At 37.0% G+C, this 19,993-nt stretch overlaps 1 protein-coding gene across 1 annotated transcript in view; it reads right to left on the bottom strand.

Annotated features, from left to right (window-relative positions):
- Ccdc148 (coiled-coil domain containing 148) overlaps window positions 1-19,993 on the bottom strand; it is a 301,529-nt gene that overhangs the window by 61,573 nt on the left and 219,963 nt on the right. Inside the window, exon 12 of the mRNA XM_070022789.1 lies at window positions 19,796-19,936. Within this exon, the coding sequence (XP_069878890.1) occupies window positions 19,796-19,936 (141 nt within the window). The remainder of the gene's footprint in view (window positions 1-19,795; window positions 19,937-19,993) is intronic.

Here is a 19,993-nt window from a genome sequence, read left to right as displayed (position 1 = left end):
ATAATACTTATTTATCAAGTTATAGATTATTGACTTCATTTGTTCAACAAATATTTACTGAGCACATGTTTGAAGCTAGATATCTGTACTATGTACATTGAATACAGTATTTAATAATAGATAAGGCTTCTGCTTTTATGATACCAGAACTTCCTAGAAAGGGAAAGAGACAATAAGCAGGTAAATAAATAAACAAGACATTACCTGTTGTGTTAGCTCCCAAAAAAAGGAAATAATCAAGAAGATTATTTAGAAGAATTGGGGTAGAATTCTTAGAAGACATATTGACAGTAACTTTAATGGGATATTTGGATGGAAATGTGAAAGAGAAAGCCATGGGGGGGGGGGGGGGAAGGGGACAGTGTAAGAACAGGAAGCTGTGGCCCCAAGGGCATTGGCTAGAAAAGATGACTCATATGCTGGGAATCCAGAAGAGGCCAGCACAACTGGAGAGGTACGATGCCTTATGACAAGAAGTGATATTGGACAACTGTGGGAGAACTAGATTATTAGGTGAGGATTTAGTATTTTGAAACAAAGAAAAGTCATTAACAAGTTTAAAGTAAGAGGTGAGAAGGTACAAGTTCCACTAAAAAAAAAAAACAACAACTCTGACAGTTAAGTAGAGAAACGGATAGCAGAAGGGTTAACAAAAAAACTAAACAGAAGAAGACAGAGAGTCACTTGGACTCAGAGACAGTGAAGTGTTCAGATTTGAGATATGCTTGTGAGTTGGAGGGCAGGGTGTTCTTTAAGGGATTCCATGGTTAAGGAGAATGATTCCTAGGGTTCTCCTTGGGCAACTGGTTGGAGGTTGATTTCAATAACTGAGATGAAAGGTTTGGAAAACAAAGGTAAGAGCTCAAGTTTGAACAAACAATGCTTGATATGCCTATACCACTTCTAAGTGGAGATACCAAGAAAACAAATGGAAGCCCAAATTCATAGCTCAGTTGAGAATTCGGTCCTGGAAGTCTACAGTAAGCATGTCTCAACTGAAAATGCTCTTTGATTCCACAAGGCTAGATGAGATCTTTAGAAGGAGAATGTAATAGAAAGAAGATGACCAATCATCTGTTGCTTTCTTCTCAGCTTCTTCAAGCAGGATGTCTTCCCTCCTCCACCTATCAGTCAGGCTCAGTCTTTAAGAGCAGAACAAATGCCAGGGCAAAGTAGCTCCATTCTGACCACACCAACTGCTCTTTGCCTATGATTATTACACTCTTGTCTTTGCCTTTTGAAACTCTGCCCTGGATTGTTCGTTAGACATTTGGGCAATTACTAGAATGGGTCCTGTAACTGCTCTTTTCCTGCCTGGTAAGTCCCTCCTGTTTATCCTTTAAGAATCAGTGTTAACACAGTCTCCTCAGCCTTTCTTCTTCTCCTCCTCCTCCTCCAGATATAGCTGGGTGTACCCCCTGGGGCACTATTTATGTTTCTTTATCATGGCATTTCCCATATCGATGTACATTATTTATCATTGCATCCCTAGTACCTTGCATCATGTCTGACTCATAATAGGGTTTAACGAATCATGTTTAGGTGAGTAGAGGCTTCCTCTGGTCTTTAGTCCAAGAATAACAAAATCGAGGATGGGAACCAGGCCAGTAGTTTTATTTGCAGGATGGTAAAGTCTGAACTAAATACTTCCCTAAGGACAGTTCCATTCACTTTCATCAATTAATAGGACCAGGAAGTGTGGATCAGGAATTATTGGCCTTGCAAGCCTCAAATTAAAGTTAAGACTAAGGGTGTCTTAACTAGCCCTTTGGGACATTTGTTGAAATATCGAAATGTGCACTGACTTTTAGACTTTTTGAGTGATCCTTAAAATATTCCAGTGAATGTTTAGAAAGTGATGAATTGAATTTATAACCTCTACATGAGGTTTCTAAAGAAACAACACCAGCTCTCAGTACCTGCCATCTCCTCTTATTACCTTTGATTTGTATTGAACACAAGATGTTCCTTTTCATAGTTTCACATATTTTATTCAATTTGGTAAAGTTAAGCCGGTATAAGTGTAAATAAACTGAAGAAATAAACTATTCTCCATATATATTCATGTGCCAAAATAATGCTATATTATTTTTCCCTAGAGGTTTAAGATCATTTTTATATCCTTCCTTACTATTGTAATCTTGAAATCAATGTTTTTCTTATTAAAAACTTAAGCATGATGTTTATGGTTTGAGAATACATCAAAGTTGAACTCTAAGAAACTTAGACTAATATTATACAGCCATTAAATTCAGCATGAAATGAGAATTCCTTATGTATACAAAGAAAGCAGAGAGAACTAAAGCATAATATAAGGGAAAGTGAGACCCTCTAATTTCATGTTATCTGTGCACTATTGAACCTTTGAGTGACCAGACTTCTGCACATTGTCCCCTGGTCATTATCTTGAGAGCTTTAATAAAGTTTCCAACAGGAGGCCATAACACTTAACCAGACACATAAAAGATATGATATATGAATCTCACAGTATTCAGTTCCACATCCCCCAAACAATCAAGATAAAGTATATTGCTAGTCTATTTCCTAGCATCTAATTTATTTAGATAGTTCCTTGAAACTTAAAAGATCTCATTTCTACTTTTGGCCTGGAATATTCAACTTCCCTAAAATATATAGCACTGTTATATATTTTAAAAAAAAATTAGGATGTCTGATGTCGGTATAATTTGTGGAGGGGAAGGGGAAAAACAAGTCATTTAAATAAGGATACAGGTGGACCCGTTGCAACAATGAGAAGTACAAGTTGTTATGTCGAACAGGAACTTTACAACTTTGGTGGGGGGGGACGGGGAGGATTGGGTGGGAGGGAGGATGGGAAGGGATGGGAAGGGGAAACAAAGGAGGAGGCAACAATGCTTGATAAGAAATGTACTCATTATCTTGCCCATGTAATTGTAACCCCTCTGTACAGTATTTTCACAATAAAAAAATTTAAAAAAATCACTTTTAAAAATTTTTAAACTTTTTTTCTGATCACTTCATTAAGAACAGTGCTGGTAATTCTATCACATAAAATGATGACCAATTGAAGTATAAGTCATCTTTCTACATAATCCATTTACAAATCATAAAGATATAGATTTGAGGCAAGGTCTCATTTTATTGCTCAGTTTGGCCTCAAACTCACAATCTTCCTCCTTTAGCCTTCTGAGTGCTATGGTTACAGGCATGCACCATTAAAAGCATGCACAATCACCTGTATTTTGTCATATAATTTTTGATACATTTGCATAAACATCTAGAATGTAAGGAATGTTCTTTTACAGGAATATTTATTTGTATCTAGAATTACATCTTGCAGAAGAAACATGTAAGACATATATTTATTAAACTGATCATATGAAAAAGAATATAGAAAGGTAGCATTACAAAAATACTTTTCATATGTCAGCTTATATAAATCTCTAAGTACCTGAATAGACAATGATGACACTTCTCAGCTAGCTAGCCAATTTATTAAGTCATGTGGGGGTGTGGAGACACTTAATCCTAACAGAGCATGGAGACCTGACACTTCTCTGAGTCAAGTTGTTTGTAGGAGCCAGAATCAGACTATTTTGTTCTGGACATGGACATTTAGTCACTCATGCTCTCAAAACTCTTTTATCCAATGACATTTCTTCTATAGCCTGTGGTATAACACTCTATGTGCTTCAAGTTATGACTGACTTCGAGTTTAGAATTTAAAAAATGGCATGAATAGAGTTACTTTGTAGGGCAGTAGGGCATTTATAATGCAAAAATTGGGTAAGTCTCTACTTAGGTAAGAAATGAAAGCCAGATCTTTGGTTTTCAAATTGAAGTCAGTTTAGGGGATGAGACATAGTTCAGTGTAAAGCACTTGTCTAGTGAAAATAATGCCCTAGAAAAAACTAATCTCCAGCATTGAAACAAAGGGGAGGGAGGGAAGGATGAGAAGAGAGGGAAAAAGGAAGGGAAGGAGGGAGAAATGGAAGGAGGGAGGGAGGGAAGGAAGAAAGGAAAGGCAGAAAAGGGAGGAGGGAAGGAAGGAAACAAAAGAAGCAAAGAAGCAAGGAAGGAAGGGAAGGGAAGGGAGGGAAGGGACTGGAAAGAAAGAAGAAAAGGAAGGAAGGAAGAAAGGAAGGAAGGAAGGAAGGAAGGAAGGAAGGAAGGAAGGAAGGAGGGAAGGAAGGAAGGAACTATTGAGTGTGTTTTATTCTTTCCTTTGACATGTGCTCCCACTCTGGTGAGCTGCCATGTTGTCTACCATTAGCAAGGAAAAGCTAAATGCTTTCCTTTAACTTCAGCCAAGTTCAATTACAACACCCTTGTTTACTGTTCATTTGCTGACATAACTATTTTCCCATCTTCTTCATTTTGTCTCTGGTTCTCTCACTGATTTCCCATTTTAATGATTCCTAATAGAAAACAGATGGCACAATCAAAATTAGGATAAATTGAGAAGAATGTAATAAAGGGACAAATGAGACAGGAAGATTGGGATACAGGATAATCACAAGGGATCACTCAGTGCTTGGTTGCTTTACCACCTGTGGACCAAACACAGCGCAGGCTTAGGTGGGAAAAGCTACCAAACCCCGTGGAAACATTTGTGGAACAGACAGACAGACAGACAGACACACACACACACTCACACACACACACACACACACACACACACACACACAGCTAGTCAGCACAGTCCCACAGAACAAAGGATTGGGGAAAAATTCCCCAATTCCCTCTCTTTCTTTATTCTGCTCTCCTGTGTTCCACTTTGGCTGAATCAAACCAGAAGCCAAAGGCCAAGGGAGACACACAGAACACTCCCTTCCCCCACCCTCTGGGCCACAAAGCACCTACTATCAGTGCTGTTTGTTGTGAATTGTTTGGAATTAGGTGGTACCTATGAGCATAAACAACATTAATTCCTTTTAGGCAGTGTTCACTTCAGTCACTTTTGTGAACATTTTTTCTGTAGCAGAGCTGCCTACTCAAATTGGCAATAAGCTATTTTCTGCTGTGATGCATCCTATGTCCTTATAACAGGATGAGGCAGGGAAGTATTCTAGGGTAAACACATTAGTTATCTCCTTCTTAATTGAAATGCCAGGTGGATTTTAAAAAATAACTGTCATGTCTTCTTTAAGAGGAACGTCTATTTTCAGTTTGGGCATTAAAAATTACATAATGATCGTGTCATGTGTTGATATTGTTGAAATGAATTTGTCGGCAATCTTGTTTAATTCCTCTCTTTTGGCCATTCATTAAGAAGGGAGTGTATATACTGAGGATGTTGTATTTACAAGTATGAAGTGTCAGGGAGAGTGGAAAGTGAAAAGTAATCAAATCTCAGAGACATTCAATCATGGCTTCTTAAAGCTGAGGTGATTTTTGTGATCATTTAATCCAACACCACATTTTACAACCAAGGAGGCAAACTTTCTGAGGGGCTGCAGAACTTACCCAAGGCCATCAATCACATTAGAGCCTCCAAGTTAGGCATGTCTGCCTCCTTATACAACATCTAAGTTGCATGGTATATATCGCTTAGTAGCTGTAGTTGTAGATTGCTTGCTCATTCAACTCATTTATTCAACCAGTAATCTTTGAGTGACTTGCATCAGACATTGAGGTTAAAGAAATGAAGAAAACGTCTAATTTCTGATGGGGTTTTCATCCAGAAAGGAAGTAAAAAAGGTCAACAGATAAATAAAAGTTAAGGAAAATTAATACAGAAGAATAGATGACAAGGGAGGAGAATTCAGTTTTAAAATGAGTCATCAAGGATGTTCTCTCTAAGATGACATTTGTATGGGGCCATGAGTGGAGTTCAGGAGTGAGTTATGCAGATATCCTGGGGTTGGGGAGGGTGTACCAGGAAAAGGGAACAGCAAGTGCAAGAGTGTAAGAGGTATATACTATAGTCTCTCAGGGGAAGACATAGTACTTGTGGCTAGAGCAGAGTGGGGGGGAGCAGTGGTGTGTAAGGTCCAGAAGGTGTGGGTGCAGTGCAGAGTTAGATCTAGATCATGTAGGGCCTTCTAAGCCACCGTTAGGATTCTGAATTTTAAGTGGAATGCGAAGCTACTGAAGTGTTTTCTATGCAAGAGTAACATGATCTGAAGTTATATTTAGAAAAATCAGCCTGGTTTATGTTTAGATTGGGGAAGAGTTGGGAAGGAAAGAGGAAGAGGCAGAGAAATTAATTAGGATTTTAGGACACTTTTGTAAAAGTACTGATCATATTTGAAAGCCAGTGCTTTCTGGTCATGCCAACAGCTAAAGGTACTGGGGAATGGGATATTAAGAATCACAGATGAGATTAAGACTTTTGAGCACTGGAGTACAGACTTCCATGTAGAGATATAAGTAGGAATGGATGGGAATACAAGACTATTGTTTGAGCATATTAGATTTGAGTCAGTGGGATGTGAATTTGGAGTTTCAGAGAGAAAACAGTCCAGAGATATTAATTGACACTATTCAACAAAAGAAATTGAACAATATATTATATTATTATTAGCTGAGATCACCCAGAGAGTATGTAAACTTAGGTCTGAGTCCCTAGGGCATTCCAAAGCTTAAGAGATAGAATGGAAGAATAGCCATCTCCCTTTACTTAGATACTTTTGAAGCAGAAGAACACTGATAGAATGACTTCCTAGAAGTTAAGTCAAATTATCCAAAAAGGAGGATAAACTCCTTAAACAACTCTATCCTAATAGCTCAAGAAAGATCAGGTCTAAGAATTGGCTACTGGGGGGCTGGGAAGGTGGCTCAGTGGTAGAGCGCTTGCCTTGCATGCCTGAGGCCCTGGGTTCGATTCCTCAGCACCACATAAGCAAAAAGAAAAAAAAGCTGGAAGTGGCACTGTGGCTCAAGTGGTAGAGCACTAGCCTTGAGCTGAAGGACAGCGCCCAGGCCGAGTTCAGGCCCCATGACCGGACCCAAACAAAAAAAACAAAAACAAAACAAAACAAAAAAAAGAATTGGCTACTGGACCCTAAATAACTTTATCATAAAAGCTCAAGAAAGATCAGGTCTAAGAATTGGCTACTGGACCCAGAAGTCAGTGGTAACCTTGGCAAGTGGATTGTTGTAATTGAGGGACAAATGATTCAATAGAGAACAAGAGTGAAAAAAATCAACATCACTAATCACCAATGGAATGCAAACCTAAATCACCACGATGCATTAACCAGACTTTACCTAAAATGGTCATCATTAAAAAAACAAAAGATAACAAGTCCTGACAAGAATGTGGAAAAATCAGTGAATTCTCACACACTGCTGGTGAGACTGTAAATTAGTTTAACTAGTATGGAGAATAGTATGCTGGTTCCTCAAAAAATTAAAATGGAACTCTCATATGATGCACTAATCCCAATACTGGGGATGCAACCAAAGGAACTAATACAAACCAGTCTATTGGAGAGATACTTTCACTACCATGTTATTGAAGCATTACTCATAAAAGCCAAGAAATGGAAACAACTTAAGTGGTCACTAACTGATGAAGAAAGAAAATGAGGTACATATATACAGTGGCATGCCTGCTGCTCATTCATTAGAAGGGATAAAGTCCTGTCATTGGTGACAACATGACTGGGAATAGTGGTCATTAAAATAAACCAGTCACAGAAAGATAAGACACAATCTCACCCAGGTGGAATAGAAAAATGTTGATATCATGGAGTTTGAGACTACAGTAGTAGTTACCAGAAACTGGGGTGGGGGCCAGCAGGAAAAGGTTAATCAAAGAATACTAAGTTGTAAATAGGAATAGGAAGTCATATTGTGCTGCTGCACATCTAGATAGCAATAATGCATTCTTTAATCTTGAGGAAAAGATTTTGAATATTTTTACCACAAAGAATTGATAAATATTTGAGGACAATGGATAGATTCACACTGGTTTGAGCAATATACAAAGTACACACCTACTAAAACATCATGATACTCTTGGAATATGTATAATTTTAGTGTGTGAATTAAAGTATTTTAGTAAAAGGAATCAGAATCACAATGTTCAGGCTCTAGAATGACAAGAGGATATGGGATCAAGAAGGGGTAGCTTTTAGATGGAAAGGGCACTATTATACTTATGGAAAAGATGAAGAAGGAGGTAAATATGGTGGGAGAAAGATGGTGACAACACTGAGTAGGCTGACAGGAGTCAGTGTGCTGCTGCAGCTGCTCGTAAGTGGGCACATATTTCAATGCTATCAAAGGAGGTAAGGCAGAGTGATGGGTACAGACACTGATAGGCAGTAGGTTTGATATTAGAAGCCTGTGGAAATTCTCCTTACGAAATATCAAGCAGTTAAAAATATATAAGTCACTAATATTTTCTTCAGCCTACTCAACTTGGATGACACTAAGGAAGTAATGAAGAAGTCACAAATCTGGTTGTAATGTAACCTTATTATAATGACCTAGTTTCTTTTTTTAATAAGTTTTTTTATTGTGAAAATACTGTACAGAGGGGTTACAGTTACATGAGCAAGGTAATGAGCACATTTCTTATGGATCATTCTTGCCTCCTCCTTTGGTTCTTGTTGAAGTGTTTAACTATAGTAGCTCATTAACTCAGAGACATCTGAGAGAATATTAGAAGAGTAGGGAACAGCACCAGTGAGTATGTGAATTTCTAGAACAGAAGAAATTCTACTAGTAAGTAGGCAAGTACCTTTAAAGCATCCATTGGACAGTTCTGAGTAAGTGAGGTCAAGATCAAATCTATGAAAATGATGTTAAAACAAAAAATAGCTCGAAATCAAAGTTGATGAATCACAAACAACAATCAGCAAGGACAATGACAGAATCGCAAACAGCAAAGCATAGTGCTTAAAACAACCTATGGAGACAGCCTACCTGGGTTCCAATCCTATCAAGGCCACTGAAGGGGTAGGTGACTTTTGGAACACTATATAGAGTCTGTGCGTCTCATTTTCCTCATTCACAAATGAGTATCATATCATCAGTTCCTTAGAGTTGTTAAGAAGATTAAACAAACATAGAGAAGTATGCTGTGCATGACAAACACTGTTAAGTACTCTGTTAATTGTATCAGCTCAATGTGAATAATCAAGACCCAGCCAGAAACTATAGCCAAAAATTAACACCTGGAGTTCATTTTTCAGTTTCTTCCTCCAAAAAGGCCTACTGAGAAATCTTTTGCAGAAAATCAAATGCATCTGGCTCAAATCATCTTGGCTCTCCTTTTCTTTCTCTTTCTCCTCCTCTTCCTCCTCCACTTTTCTCCTCTTCTTTTTGTTATTATTCTCCATCTAACTTTGTCTTAAAATTACATCATAACAAATAAAGTGTCCGTTTTCCCATGTTTAGTGGGAATTTTCACTTTTAAAGGACAATTGAAACCAAGGGTGTGAGCTTCCTCCATGGTTGGTTGTCATTCTGTGTTTGCAGACGTGCTTTCCCCCATTGACTCATACTGAGATTTGACTCCACAGTTTTTCATCTCATGTTACAAAGTTGCCCTCCATTCATTTAATAGGCTTGCCTTAATGTTCAATTGTAAATTTTAATAACAAAATAAAGAACACTGAGCATTTCTTTTTTTGTTTGTTTTTTTGTTGGTCGTGGGGCCTGAACTCTGGGCCTGGGCGCTGTCCCTCAGCTCTCCAGCTCAAGGCTAGCACTCTACCACTTGAGCCTTCTGGCTTTTCTGCTTATGTGGTGCTGAGGAATCAAACCCTGGGCCTCATGCATGCAAGGCAAGCACTCTACTACTGAGCCACCTTCCCAGCCCTATTAAGCATTTCTTTTTTTAACTGAGCATTTCTTAATTAGGTTGATTCTTGATTCATTTCTTTGGGATGATATGCTTCTTATTTTATGTTAGCTTTTTATGTAAACTATTATTTGGAGTTCTGATATTAAACCTATTATTATTATGCCTCTTGTTTTATATTAGCTTTTTATGTAAACTATTATTTAGAGTTCTGATATTAAGTCTTGATAAAATAAACTCTGAACCCCCCACTTTATTCTTGAATCCTATCTCTATAAAATATGTGCTATCTTCTCCTTTTTACCATTAAACTATCATAATAGTTAGGCTTTCTTAGTCCCCATATTTGGAGCATTTCATCAGATACCCAAATAAAAATAGAAATAAATAAAAAGAAAAACACTCCTTCAAACTTCTCTATTTATAGGAGTTTTGGATTGAGAAAAGCACAAAATAGAATGTAGGAAGTAATTCAACAGATTGGTCCTCAGCCCAATAGACACACTTCAAGTCTAGTGGCAGGTGGCTGTTTTTTGCAGAGTCTGCTTCGGCTGAGGGATTTGGATGGATGGATGGATGTTAGAACAAAGGTCAGGCTCATATTCAGAGGGAATCAAAGACATGATTTTGTGGTCAAAGAGGTTTATGGGAGTTCTTGTATACCATATTCTCCATTTTATGAAAATGTAAGAGTGTTAGAAACTGATTTACAATCATCTGAATGTCCCAACAGTGAGAAGAGGCTACCATGGTGACTTTGTTGCTAACATTTCAGTTGATCCCAGTGATATATTTCCTAAACTAAATATTTACTTTTTTTTAGTCACTTCAGTGTTATTTAATCCAGTTAATTCTCCTCCCACTTCTTTTCTCTCTCCACCCTACCTCCTTCTCATATACCCTTCAAGGGAACCACAGTCTTCATGATTGTTACACAGATGAGAAAGGAGAATCATGAGAGAAAAGGACCTAGAAGAAAAAAGGGCTTGGGCCCGCACCAGAAGGTACCGTCTCTGAAGGGCTGTGATTTCTAGGCAGTGCTCTGATTCCAAAAGGTTCTTTTTCTACTACCTAAAGCCCAGCAATCTATATCACCCTCCCTCCTCTGCAGCAGAGCACTCAATGGAGATGAAAGGCAATCAGTCACAGGCATTTGAAGGAAATTGCAGAGGACAGTTCCATATCCTGCAGTTCCTGTGGTGCACAAATGCATGCAATAGCAATTAAGGGCCTAAAAGAAAAGAGGAAAATTAATAGAAAGAGAGTTGATGAGCCCTATTGGAGTCAGTCAGGGCAAAAAGTCTATACTCTGAGCCTTGAACTTTGATTAACGATGGCAAAACTAATAACTTCTATTAATATAAAGGCATTCACACTAGGAAGCAATCAGACCAGCATAGGCCAGTGTGAAGATAGATGCCCCAAAGATGGTTACCTGATACAAGGCCAGGGAATAAGAAGAGGTCAGGGCTCTAAGGAGAACAAAGGCACTGAGTTTAAAACTTCATTAGTGTTCCCTGAATGGGGCAGGAAGTTCATCTTAAAGCCATATTCTAAGTACCTGTGTATGCAATTAGATATATGTATGCGTATACAAACATGCATTTAATTTGCTATGTGTAGTCATATATAACAACTAATTACAAGTCTACATACTTTATTATGCATTTTAGTTTATATATAAGGTGTGTATATATATATATATATATATATATTCATATATATCATGCTGGAGTTTGAACTCAAGGCTTTGCTAGTCAAGTGCTCTACTGACAGAGCCATGTCCCCACTCCTTTTGCTTTAGTTATTTTTCAGATAGATCACTGGCCTTGGACCACAATGATGCTTTGTTGACTGTCACCTCGAACCACAGCATAGTGAATCACAATCCTTTGGATTCAAGTGATTATCTACAGCTGAAGATACCTGCATGCTTTTTCTCTGATTAGAAAATTTCATCTTACTAGATCTTTAAAATAGTTACAGTCACTGGTGTTGACGGAGCTGTCACTTCAGAATTGTTCTTCTGACAGATAAGAGTAACTATATTAAAGCTAATATTTACATTTACCTGACTTGTGTAACTGTAATCTCTCTCTGTACTCACATTTACAATAACAATAAATAAATTTGAAAATAAAAAATCACTAAAGACTGTGTTCAAAACACTAGTTCCTAAGTCAGCCTTAATACTAGCAGTCATAAATATTTTATTTATTTATTTTTGTTTTGTTTTGCCAGTCCCGGGGCATGAACTCAGGGCCTAGCCTCTGTCCCTCAGCTTCTTTTGCTCATGTCTTGGCATTCTACCATTTGAGCCACAGTGCCACTTCCGGCGTTTTCTGTGTATGTGGTACAGAGGAATCGAACCCAGGGCCTCATGTATGCTAGGCAAGCATTCTACCACTGAGCCACCTTCCCAGCCCAACAGCCATAAATATTATTAGCATTATTTCATTCCTACCCATCTTGTTGGATTCTAATGAAGATTTTCCCAATACCATTCTACTAGAGTAATAATAAAAATAATATCAAGAATTATTTCATTATTTATGGAATAATTTATAGGTGCCAAGCATGTGCTAACTACTTCACATACATTGTTTTAATTTTTCAGTATCAAAGAGATACAAACATTAAACTTTGGAGAGACAAAGCAATTTCCCATTATGGAACAACTAGCAAGTACTGGACCCTAGCTCAAGTCTGAGGGAGTGAAAAAGCCCATGAGCTAAATTCATCCTGAGCCATTGTCCTCTTACAATAGGTTCTTTGTGCCCTGTATCTGCTATCCAGTTTATAGTCTATTTCTTTCCACAATGGCTCTTCTTTATCCTTATTCATGTAACCAGATCTTCTCAGATCAGCTTCAAGATCTTCATTTCTATGCACTTCTTGGCTCCCTTCTCAATGAGGTTGTTAATGTACCACTTGGATAAAGTGGTAAGGTGAATGCATGGTTGTTCTTTGGGCCATGGTCCTTCCTGTACGCTATTAGTCAAGTATCATTTCAGAGCCACTGACATGCCAGGTGACATCAAATGTAGCTGACACCCTTGTTAGCAGAAATGCTCATCTTCAACTCCTCACATAGCTTGGCACCCCCCTTCCTCGAGGAAATCACTACCCCTCACTTCGACAAACTGGGGAGCAGTAAGCATGCTCCATTCAGGCTACTCTAAACTGCCACCTGTGTTAGAAATTTACACATGACACAGTTTCTATCTCTCCTGTGCTCCTTCATTTTGAATGGAGTAAGCCAGGTAGGCAAAATGGTAGCTAGGAAGAAACAGAACACTAGTCAGCAAGGCAACATGTCTCAAGTCAAGAGAGTTGCCTATGGGATTATTTGCCAAGCTGTGGTTAAACTATGAGAACCAAGATTTGCCTCCACATGCCAAATAGTTAAAACAAAGAGAATTTGTGTTTGGGGTTAATACATATAAAATATCAAAACTTTTGGGGCAATACATCTGAGTTGTGTGGAAATCTCCTTTCCTACCTCAAACACATAGATGATATACAAAATACAACAGAGCAACTGTGGGTTTATACACAGAGACAAACACATCACTGTTTATAAAGACAAAAATTAAAAACATTGATTAAGGGCTTTGACCCATTTGGAATTGATTCTGGTGCTTCAATTTTCTGCAGTTTTCTGTATAGCCAATTAGGCCAACACCATCTGTTGAAGAGGCTTTCATCTATCCTATGTTTTGGGCTCCCTTATCAAAGATTAAGTTATTACAGGTCTGTGGGTTCATTTCTGGCTTCTATTCCATTGGTCCTCAGGCCTATTCTTGTTCCAGTGCCAAGATGTTTTTATTACTATGGCTTTGTAATAGAGTTTGAAGTTGGGTATTGATATTCCTCCAGCACTGTTCTTCCTGGTAAGAATCGCTTTTGTTATTTGAGGTCTTCTATTATTCCAAATGAATAATGTTCTTGGGATTGTGATGGGTATTGCACTGAATTTGTAGAGAGCTTTGGGCAATATTGCTATTTTATGACGTTAATCCTTCCAGTCCAGGAGCATGGGAGGTTGTTCCATTTCCTTAGATCTGCTTTAATTTCCTTTTTTTTGATTTTTAAAAATTTTCATCATAGAGTTCCTTCACATCTTTTTTTTTGGTTAAATTAATTCCTAGGTACTTTTTTTTTAGGCTATTACAAATGGAGTTTCTTTCCTGTAAGACCAGACACACTGAAAATATTACAGGAAGGGATAGGGAAAACACTAGGGCCCTTTGGCACAGGTCAAATTTGTAAGTGAAGCTCCAGAATCACAACAAATCAAAGAAAGACTAGATAAATAGGATTGGATCACACTGAAGAGTATCTGCATGGCAAAAGATATGGCTAGCAGGATAAATAGAAAGCCCACAGAATGAAAGAAGATCACTAGCTATACCTCATACAAGGGCCTCTTCTTTTTTTTTTTTTTTTTTTTTTTTGTCAGTCATGGGACTGGAACTCTGGGCCTTCGTGCTATCCCTCAGCTCTTCAGCTTAAGGCAAGTACTCTACCACTTGAGCCACAAAGCCACCTCCAGTTTTATGGTGGTTAATTGTAGATGAGTCTTACAGACTTTCCTGCCCAGGCTGGATTTGAACCAGGATCCTCAGATCTCAGCTTCCTGCATAGCTTAGGATTACAGGCATGAGCCACTGGCACCTGACAGAGAAGGGCCTCTTAGCTAAAATATACTTAGAACTCAAAAAATTAAGCCCTCCAAAATCATATCCTCAAGGAACACCAATAAGTGGGCTAAAGACTTAGAGACTTTGTTGAAGAAATAAGAATGACTACTAGACGCATGAATAGATATTCAACATATCTAACCATAAAAGAAGTACAAATCAAAACAACATTAAGATTCTACCTCACCCCAGTTAGAATGGCCATTATCAAGAAAACTAATAATAACAGATGCTGGTGAGGATGCGGCCAAAAGGGAACACTATTACACTATTGGTGGGAATATAAATTTGTTAACACTCTGGAAAGCAGAATGGAAGTTCCTCAAAAGAGTAAACATAGAGCTCCCAGAAATCCCACTCCAAATGACTATAAACCAGCCTACACTAATGCCACCAGCACTACCATTTTCACTGCCAAATTATTTACCATAGTTAAGATATGGAACCAACCCAGGTGCCCCTCAATGAATGGATGGATCAATAAAATATATACACAATGGAATTCTATGCTTTCATCAGAAAGAATGACTTGGAAAAATTATATTAAGCAAAGTAAGCCAGACCCAAAGAAATATAGGCTGCATAGTATCCCTCATCTGCAATAATTAGACTGTGCCTATAAATCTACAAGTAATCCCAATGGATAGTTAAAAAATAACTAATTACACTTGGACAGGATTATTAAACAGCACTCTAAACATTCACTTAGTGACAACAAAGGAGGATATTCTTAGGAGAGGATCACAAGGGCTCAAGAGCTATGTGCATGTGATCTCATAAAATTGAGCTTATCAAAATGAACTCCAAGAAATGAACATAAGAGGCTTTTTATTATACTGTTTTCAGTTCCTTATTTTTCCTATGATTTATTCCCTTTTGTCACTGTCTTTTATTTCTTTACTCTTTATCATATAAGTTTATCTGGGGAGGCAAAGGAGAAGCACAGAAATGGTGGGACAAAGGGTAGACCAATTCAGCAGTGATATTAGACACTTTGTAGGAAATGAACAAATTGAGATGGGGAAGGGGAGTTAAGAGAGAAAAAACTGGGAGAAAATGAGGTGGGTGACACTGTTCAAAAAGAAATGTACTCATTACCTGATTTATGTAAATGTAACTGTTCTGTATATCACCTTTAAAATAATTGTTTTAAATTTTAAAAAATAATATTGATTGTAAAGTTTAAATTTTTCAGAATCCACAGACACTTCAGGAAAGACTAAGAAGCAATGACCAATGGAAGTATTTTCAATTTATATAACTAATAAAAATAGTATCTAGTTATGTATTTAAATGTTTTTTTTCTTTCATGCGATTGTTTCTAACGCATTTATAAGATTATTTCTTTGTTGCTTTGTATGTCCCTCCCCCACAGTATAACCACTGCTTTCACTGTATTTGATGTCGGTATAATTCGTGGAGGGGAAGGGGAAAAACAAGTTGTTTAAATAAGGATACAGGTGGACCCGTTGCAACAATGAGAAGTACAAGTTGTCATGTGGAAAACGAACTTTACAACTTTGGTGGTGGTGGTGGGGAAATTGGGTGGGGGGGAGCAGGGGGAGGCTGGGAAGGGATGTGAAGGGTAAACAAAGGAGGAGGCTGCAATGCTTGATAAGAAATGTACTCATTATCTTGCCCATGTAATTGTAACCCCTCTGTACAGTATGTTCACAATAAAAAATAAAATAAAGTAAATAGTATCTAGAATTTATTTATATATTTTAAATTTTTTAATATATATTTTTGCTGTAAAGATACTGTACAGAAGGGTTACAGTTACCTGAGTAAGGTAATGAGTACATTTCCTATCAAGCATTTTTACCCCCTCCTTTGAGTATCTAGAATTTATAAGGAATCTAAAAGAGCAATTAGTAGTATTTAACTAGGTTTTATGTGCATTAACATGGCAATGTCTTAAAGCCTAAGGTTGAATGAAAAATAAAAGTTGCAGAATAATGTAATATAATAGTGTTTGTGAAAAAAAGTGAAATCACAAACTATATATCAAAATATTTTTAAATCAATATATGGCCAGGAGATAGAAATAAAATTCATGGCTGTGATTAACTTTAGGGAGGTTAAGAAGGGAAATAATACTAAGGGTTCAAAAAATGACTTCATATATAATAATCAACTTAATTTAAATTTTGAAAAATGAAACATTAAGATTTCAATCTAGGTCATGGTTACTAAGTATGTATATTATGTTAATTTCTGTAATATAAACATATTTGCCAAATATAAAAAGTATTTTTAAAGTCAAATAAATAAAATAAATCTTATCTTTTTCCTACACAATTGCTGGGGTTTGAAAACAAATCTGGATTAGAGCTTGCTAAAACACCAATGCACCTGTACTGTATACATGCAATACAGAATACTGAATAGTGCATCTCTTACAGTGTCCCTCCTTGTGACATTCAGGATAGTGAAGAAATGCCCTACATAATGCTTCATAGAATGCAACCAGAAGCTGAGCTATGTATTCTGGGTATAAAACCTGTGATGTCTCCTGTATATATATGTCCTTAATTCTCAAAGGCACAAGTTCAATTTTGCTTTCTAAAAATGTAAGGAGAATAGTTAAGTGTAATTTAAACCTGAATAATGCTATGAAAATTCTCTTTGGCCTTTGTGCCATGGGCCTAGGTACCTTCTTGCTTTAAGCTACACATCAGTTACCTCTTTCATGAGTCTACTCACAGTTATTGCCTCATTACTTCTTTAATTACTGTTTGGTCTTTCTTTGATAGTTTTAGTTGTTTATGAAGCCAAATATGAGCCCCATATCTAACTCTAGAAGACTTTCTCTCCTATCTTTCAAATTACCTTTCTCTTCTGGAAGTCTTTTTTTTCTATTGTATTTTACATTTTATACTAATGTAGAGATCATTGAAGGTATATGGAAGAAGATCATTTAAGGTATATGGGAGATCATTTAAGATATATGGGAGAAGGTACTTGGACCATGTAGAAATGTTTGCCATTTTATATATAGGATTTAGGAATCTGCAGATTCTGATATCTGAGCTGCAACCTAGAACCAATGCCCATATCTGTTGAAGAAGGATTGTCTCAAAGAGATATTAACAGAATCATATATATATATATATATATATATATATGATTCTGTTAATTATTCTTTATTGTTATCATAAAGGTGATATACCTCTGTTATGGTTACATAATCAGATAAAAAGTACATTTCTTTTTGAACAATGTCACCCCTTCCCTTGCTCTCTCCCATTTCCCTCTTGTCTCCACCAACAAGTTGTATAGTTCATTTTCAACACAGGTTCTAGTGAGTATCACTGCTGCATTTGTTCACTCTTTGTCCCTCCATTTCCCTCCCAAAGACAAAGAGAAGAACATATTTCCAGATGGCAATGACAACTAGCAATGCCTTTCCCTTCTCTTCTGGGTATCCATGCCAACCATCTAACTCAAATTTAATGCCTTTACCCCCATTCTCAAGACTTGAGTTATTAACTTAGTGTATTTTCTATCTTGATAATGGGATTGGATCTAAATCTCTATATATGACATTTAAGATGATACTAACATGAAATGTTAGAAATACAATACTTTTTGTGGTTATATTAATCCACAGAGAAGAAATGCTATCTGTGGGAATGGCCTAGGTCAAAGTCAAAACTACAAGGACACACTTTTCCAATAATATACTTCTGTGACAGGAAATAATCATTAAGTTGACCCACAAAGATGCATGGATTACTTACATTATTTGACAGGCTCAATTTTTATGAGTTCTTGGGGTACACTCAACTATTCATTTTAACTAATGAAACCACCAAACTTACTTCCTCTTAAAGGTGGAAATTGAGTTCGTTTTTTAATTAAAAATGTAAGAACTGTGAAATACATCTTTTTAGTAGCTGACTTTGTGAAATGGTCCTATATTTCTGTGTGTGTTGGTTTTTTCCATCACATTTCCTCTTTACCAATTTGCTGGTGTAAAGGCACAAAACAAATCAATAACAATGACCCACAAAGTATGCATATTGAAGAAAAACTGGCTAGAGTTTTAAAATCTGTCATTCCTTTATCTCTCCATATTCAACTTTGAAGACAAAACTTTTAGACAAGGCCTCACTGACTTCATTGGTCACACAGCCAAAAATGTCAACCATATTCACAAAAAGATAGTCTCCCACCAATGCTGTAAATATTGTCAGTTGTTTTCAGCACTGTAAACAGTTTTTCCAAAGACAGCATTTTTACAACATGCAGATCAGACCAATTCCAGAAACATTTCTAGGTCCTGATACGTGCTACTGGTAGAAATATTCCAGTGTATTGATTTCCTCTCATTGTGCTGATCCAAAAATAATTGCTTTTTTGTGAATTATTTCAAGTGTGAACTCCATTTAAAAAGTTGGTTGATAAAAACGATTTTAAAAATTTTAACAAAAATACCTTCACTACAAGTTCTATGAATTTTGACAACAAATAAAAATGCTTAGGTAAATATTATGTGTGCATTTAAACTCTTTGACTATATCTTACCTTCGATAGATTATCCACAATCATATCAGTAAGTTTTTGGTGAATAGTTTTAAGATTGTGAAACAAATGTTCATTCACCAAAAAAAAAAAGATACATTTGTGTCAGTAAGTAAAAAAAACCATCTAACAAATAATAAATCAAAATGTAAACACTTTAAAGGAGTTTTTGGCATTCCATGAATTGCATTGCTGTCAATTGTCATATTCTGCCAAGAAGAACATTTCTAACAATCACTTGCCATATACCATACTTCAAGATGCTTTCCTAGTACTTACACTTTTTACCATGTCTCTTCTTTTTTTCTTTTTGTTGGTCATGGGGCTTGGACTCTGGGCCTGGGCCCTGTCCCTCAGCTCTTCAGCTCAAGGCTAGCACTCCACCACTTGAGCCACAGAGCCACTTCCAGTTTTCTAGTTGTTTATTGGAGATGAGTTTCATGGACTTTCCTACCCAGGCTGACTTTGAACTGTGATCCTTACATCTCAGCCTCCTGAGTAGCTAGGATTATAGGTCTAAGTCACCAGTGCCCTGCCCATCTTTACTTCATACCAGACTTAGGAAGAGCCACAATCCTCCCCTTCACTTTTTTGTTCCAGCATCTCCTCTTACAAGCACAGATACTTGTGCTCCTATAGGTCAGCAATGTAAGTTTTCATCCATGCCTATGTCTGTGAAGCTGTAATAACTAAACAAGCATTCACCAGACTCTCACAATGTTCCCAATGCTGCCTCTGCAAATTTCATGTCAATAACCAAAGTGAATCAAAACTCAGTCAATTAAGTAATCATTCACACATCCACATCAGAAGACTATGTTTCTACCTTTTTTTTCTTCTCCTCCCTTTGTAATAATTCTTTCTTTTTCCACAGTTTTTCTTTCTTCTTCTCCTGCTCTCTTCTTCGAGCAGAAATTTCCATTTCTAGCCTGGCTACTTCTTCCTGATGGGCTCTCCATTGAAAAACCTAAAACACACAGAAACATCCCATTTCAACATCTGGCTTCTCTATCAAGTACAAGTC

This window comes from Dipodomys merriami, unplaced genomic scaffold, assembly GCF_024711535.1.
Source record: "Dipodomys merriami isolate MVZ:Mamm:240054 unplaced genomic scaffold, mDipMer1.0.p SCAF_1, whole genome shotgun sequence".
In the NCBI taxonomy this organism is placed as follows: domain Eukaryota; kingdom Metazoa; phylum Chordata; class Mammalia; order Rodentia; family Heteromyidae; genus Dipodomys; species Dipodomys merriami.
Note: the sequence above shows the minus strand (reverse complement) of the source record. Positions and strands in the feature narration are given on the sequence as shown.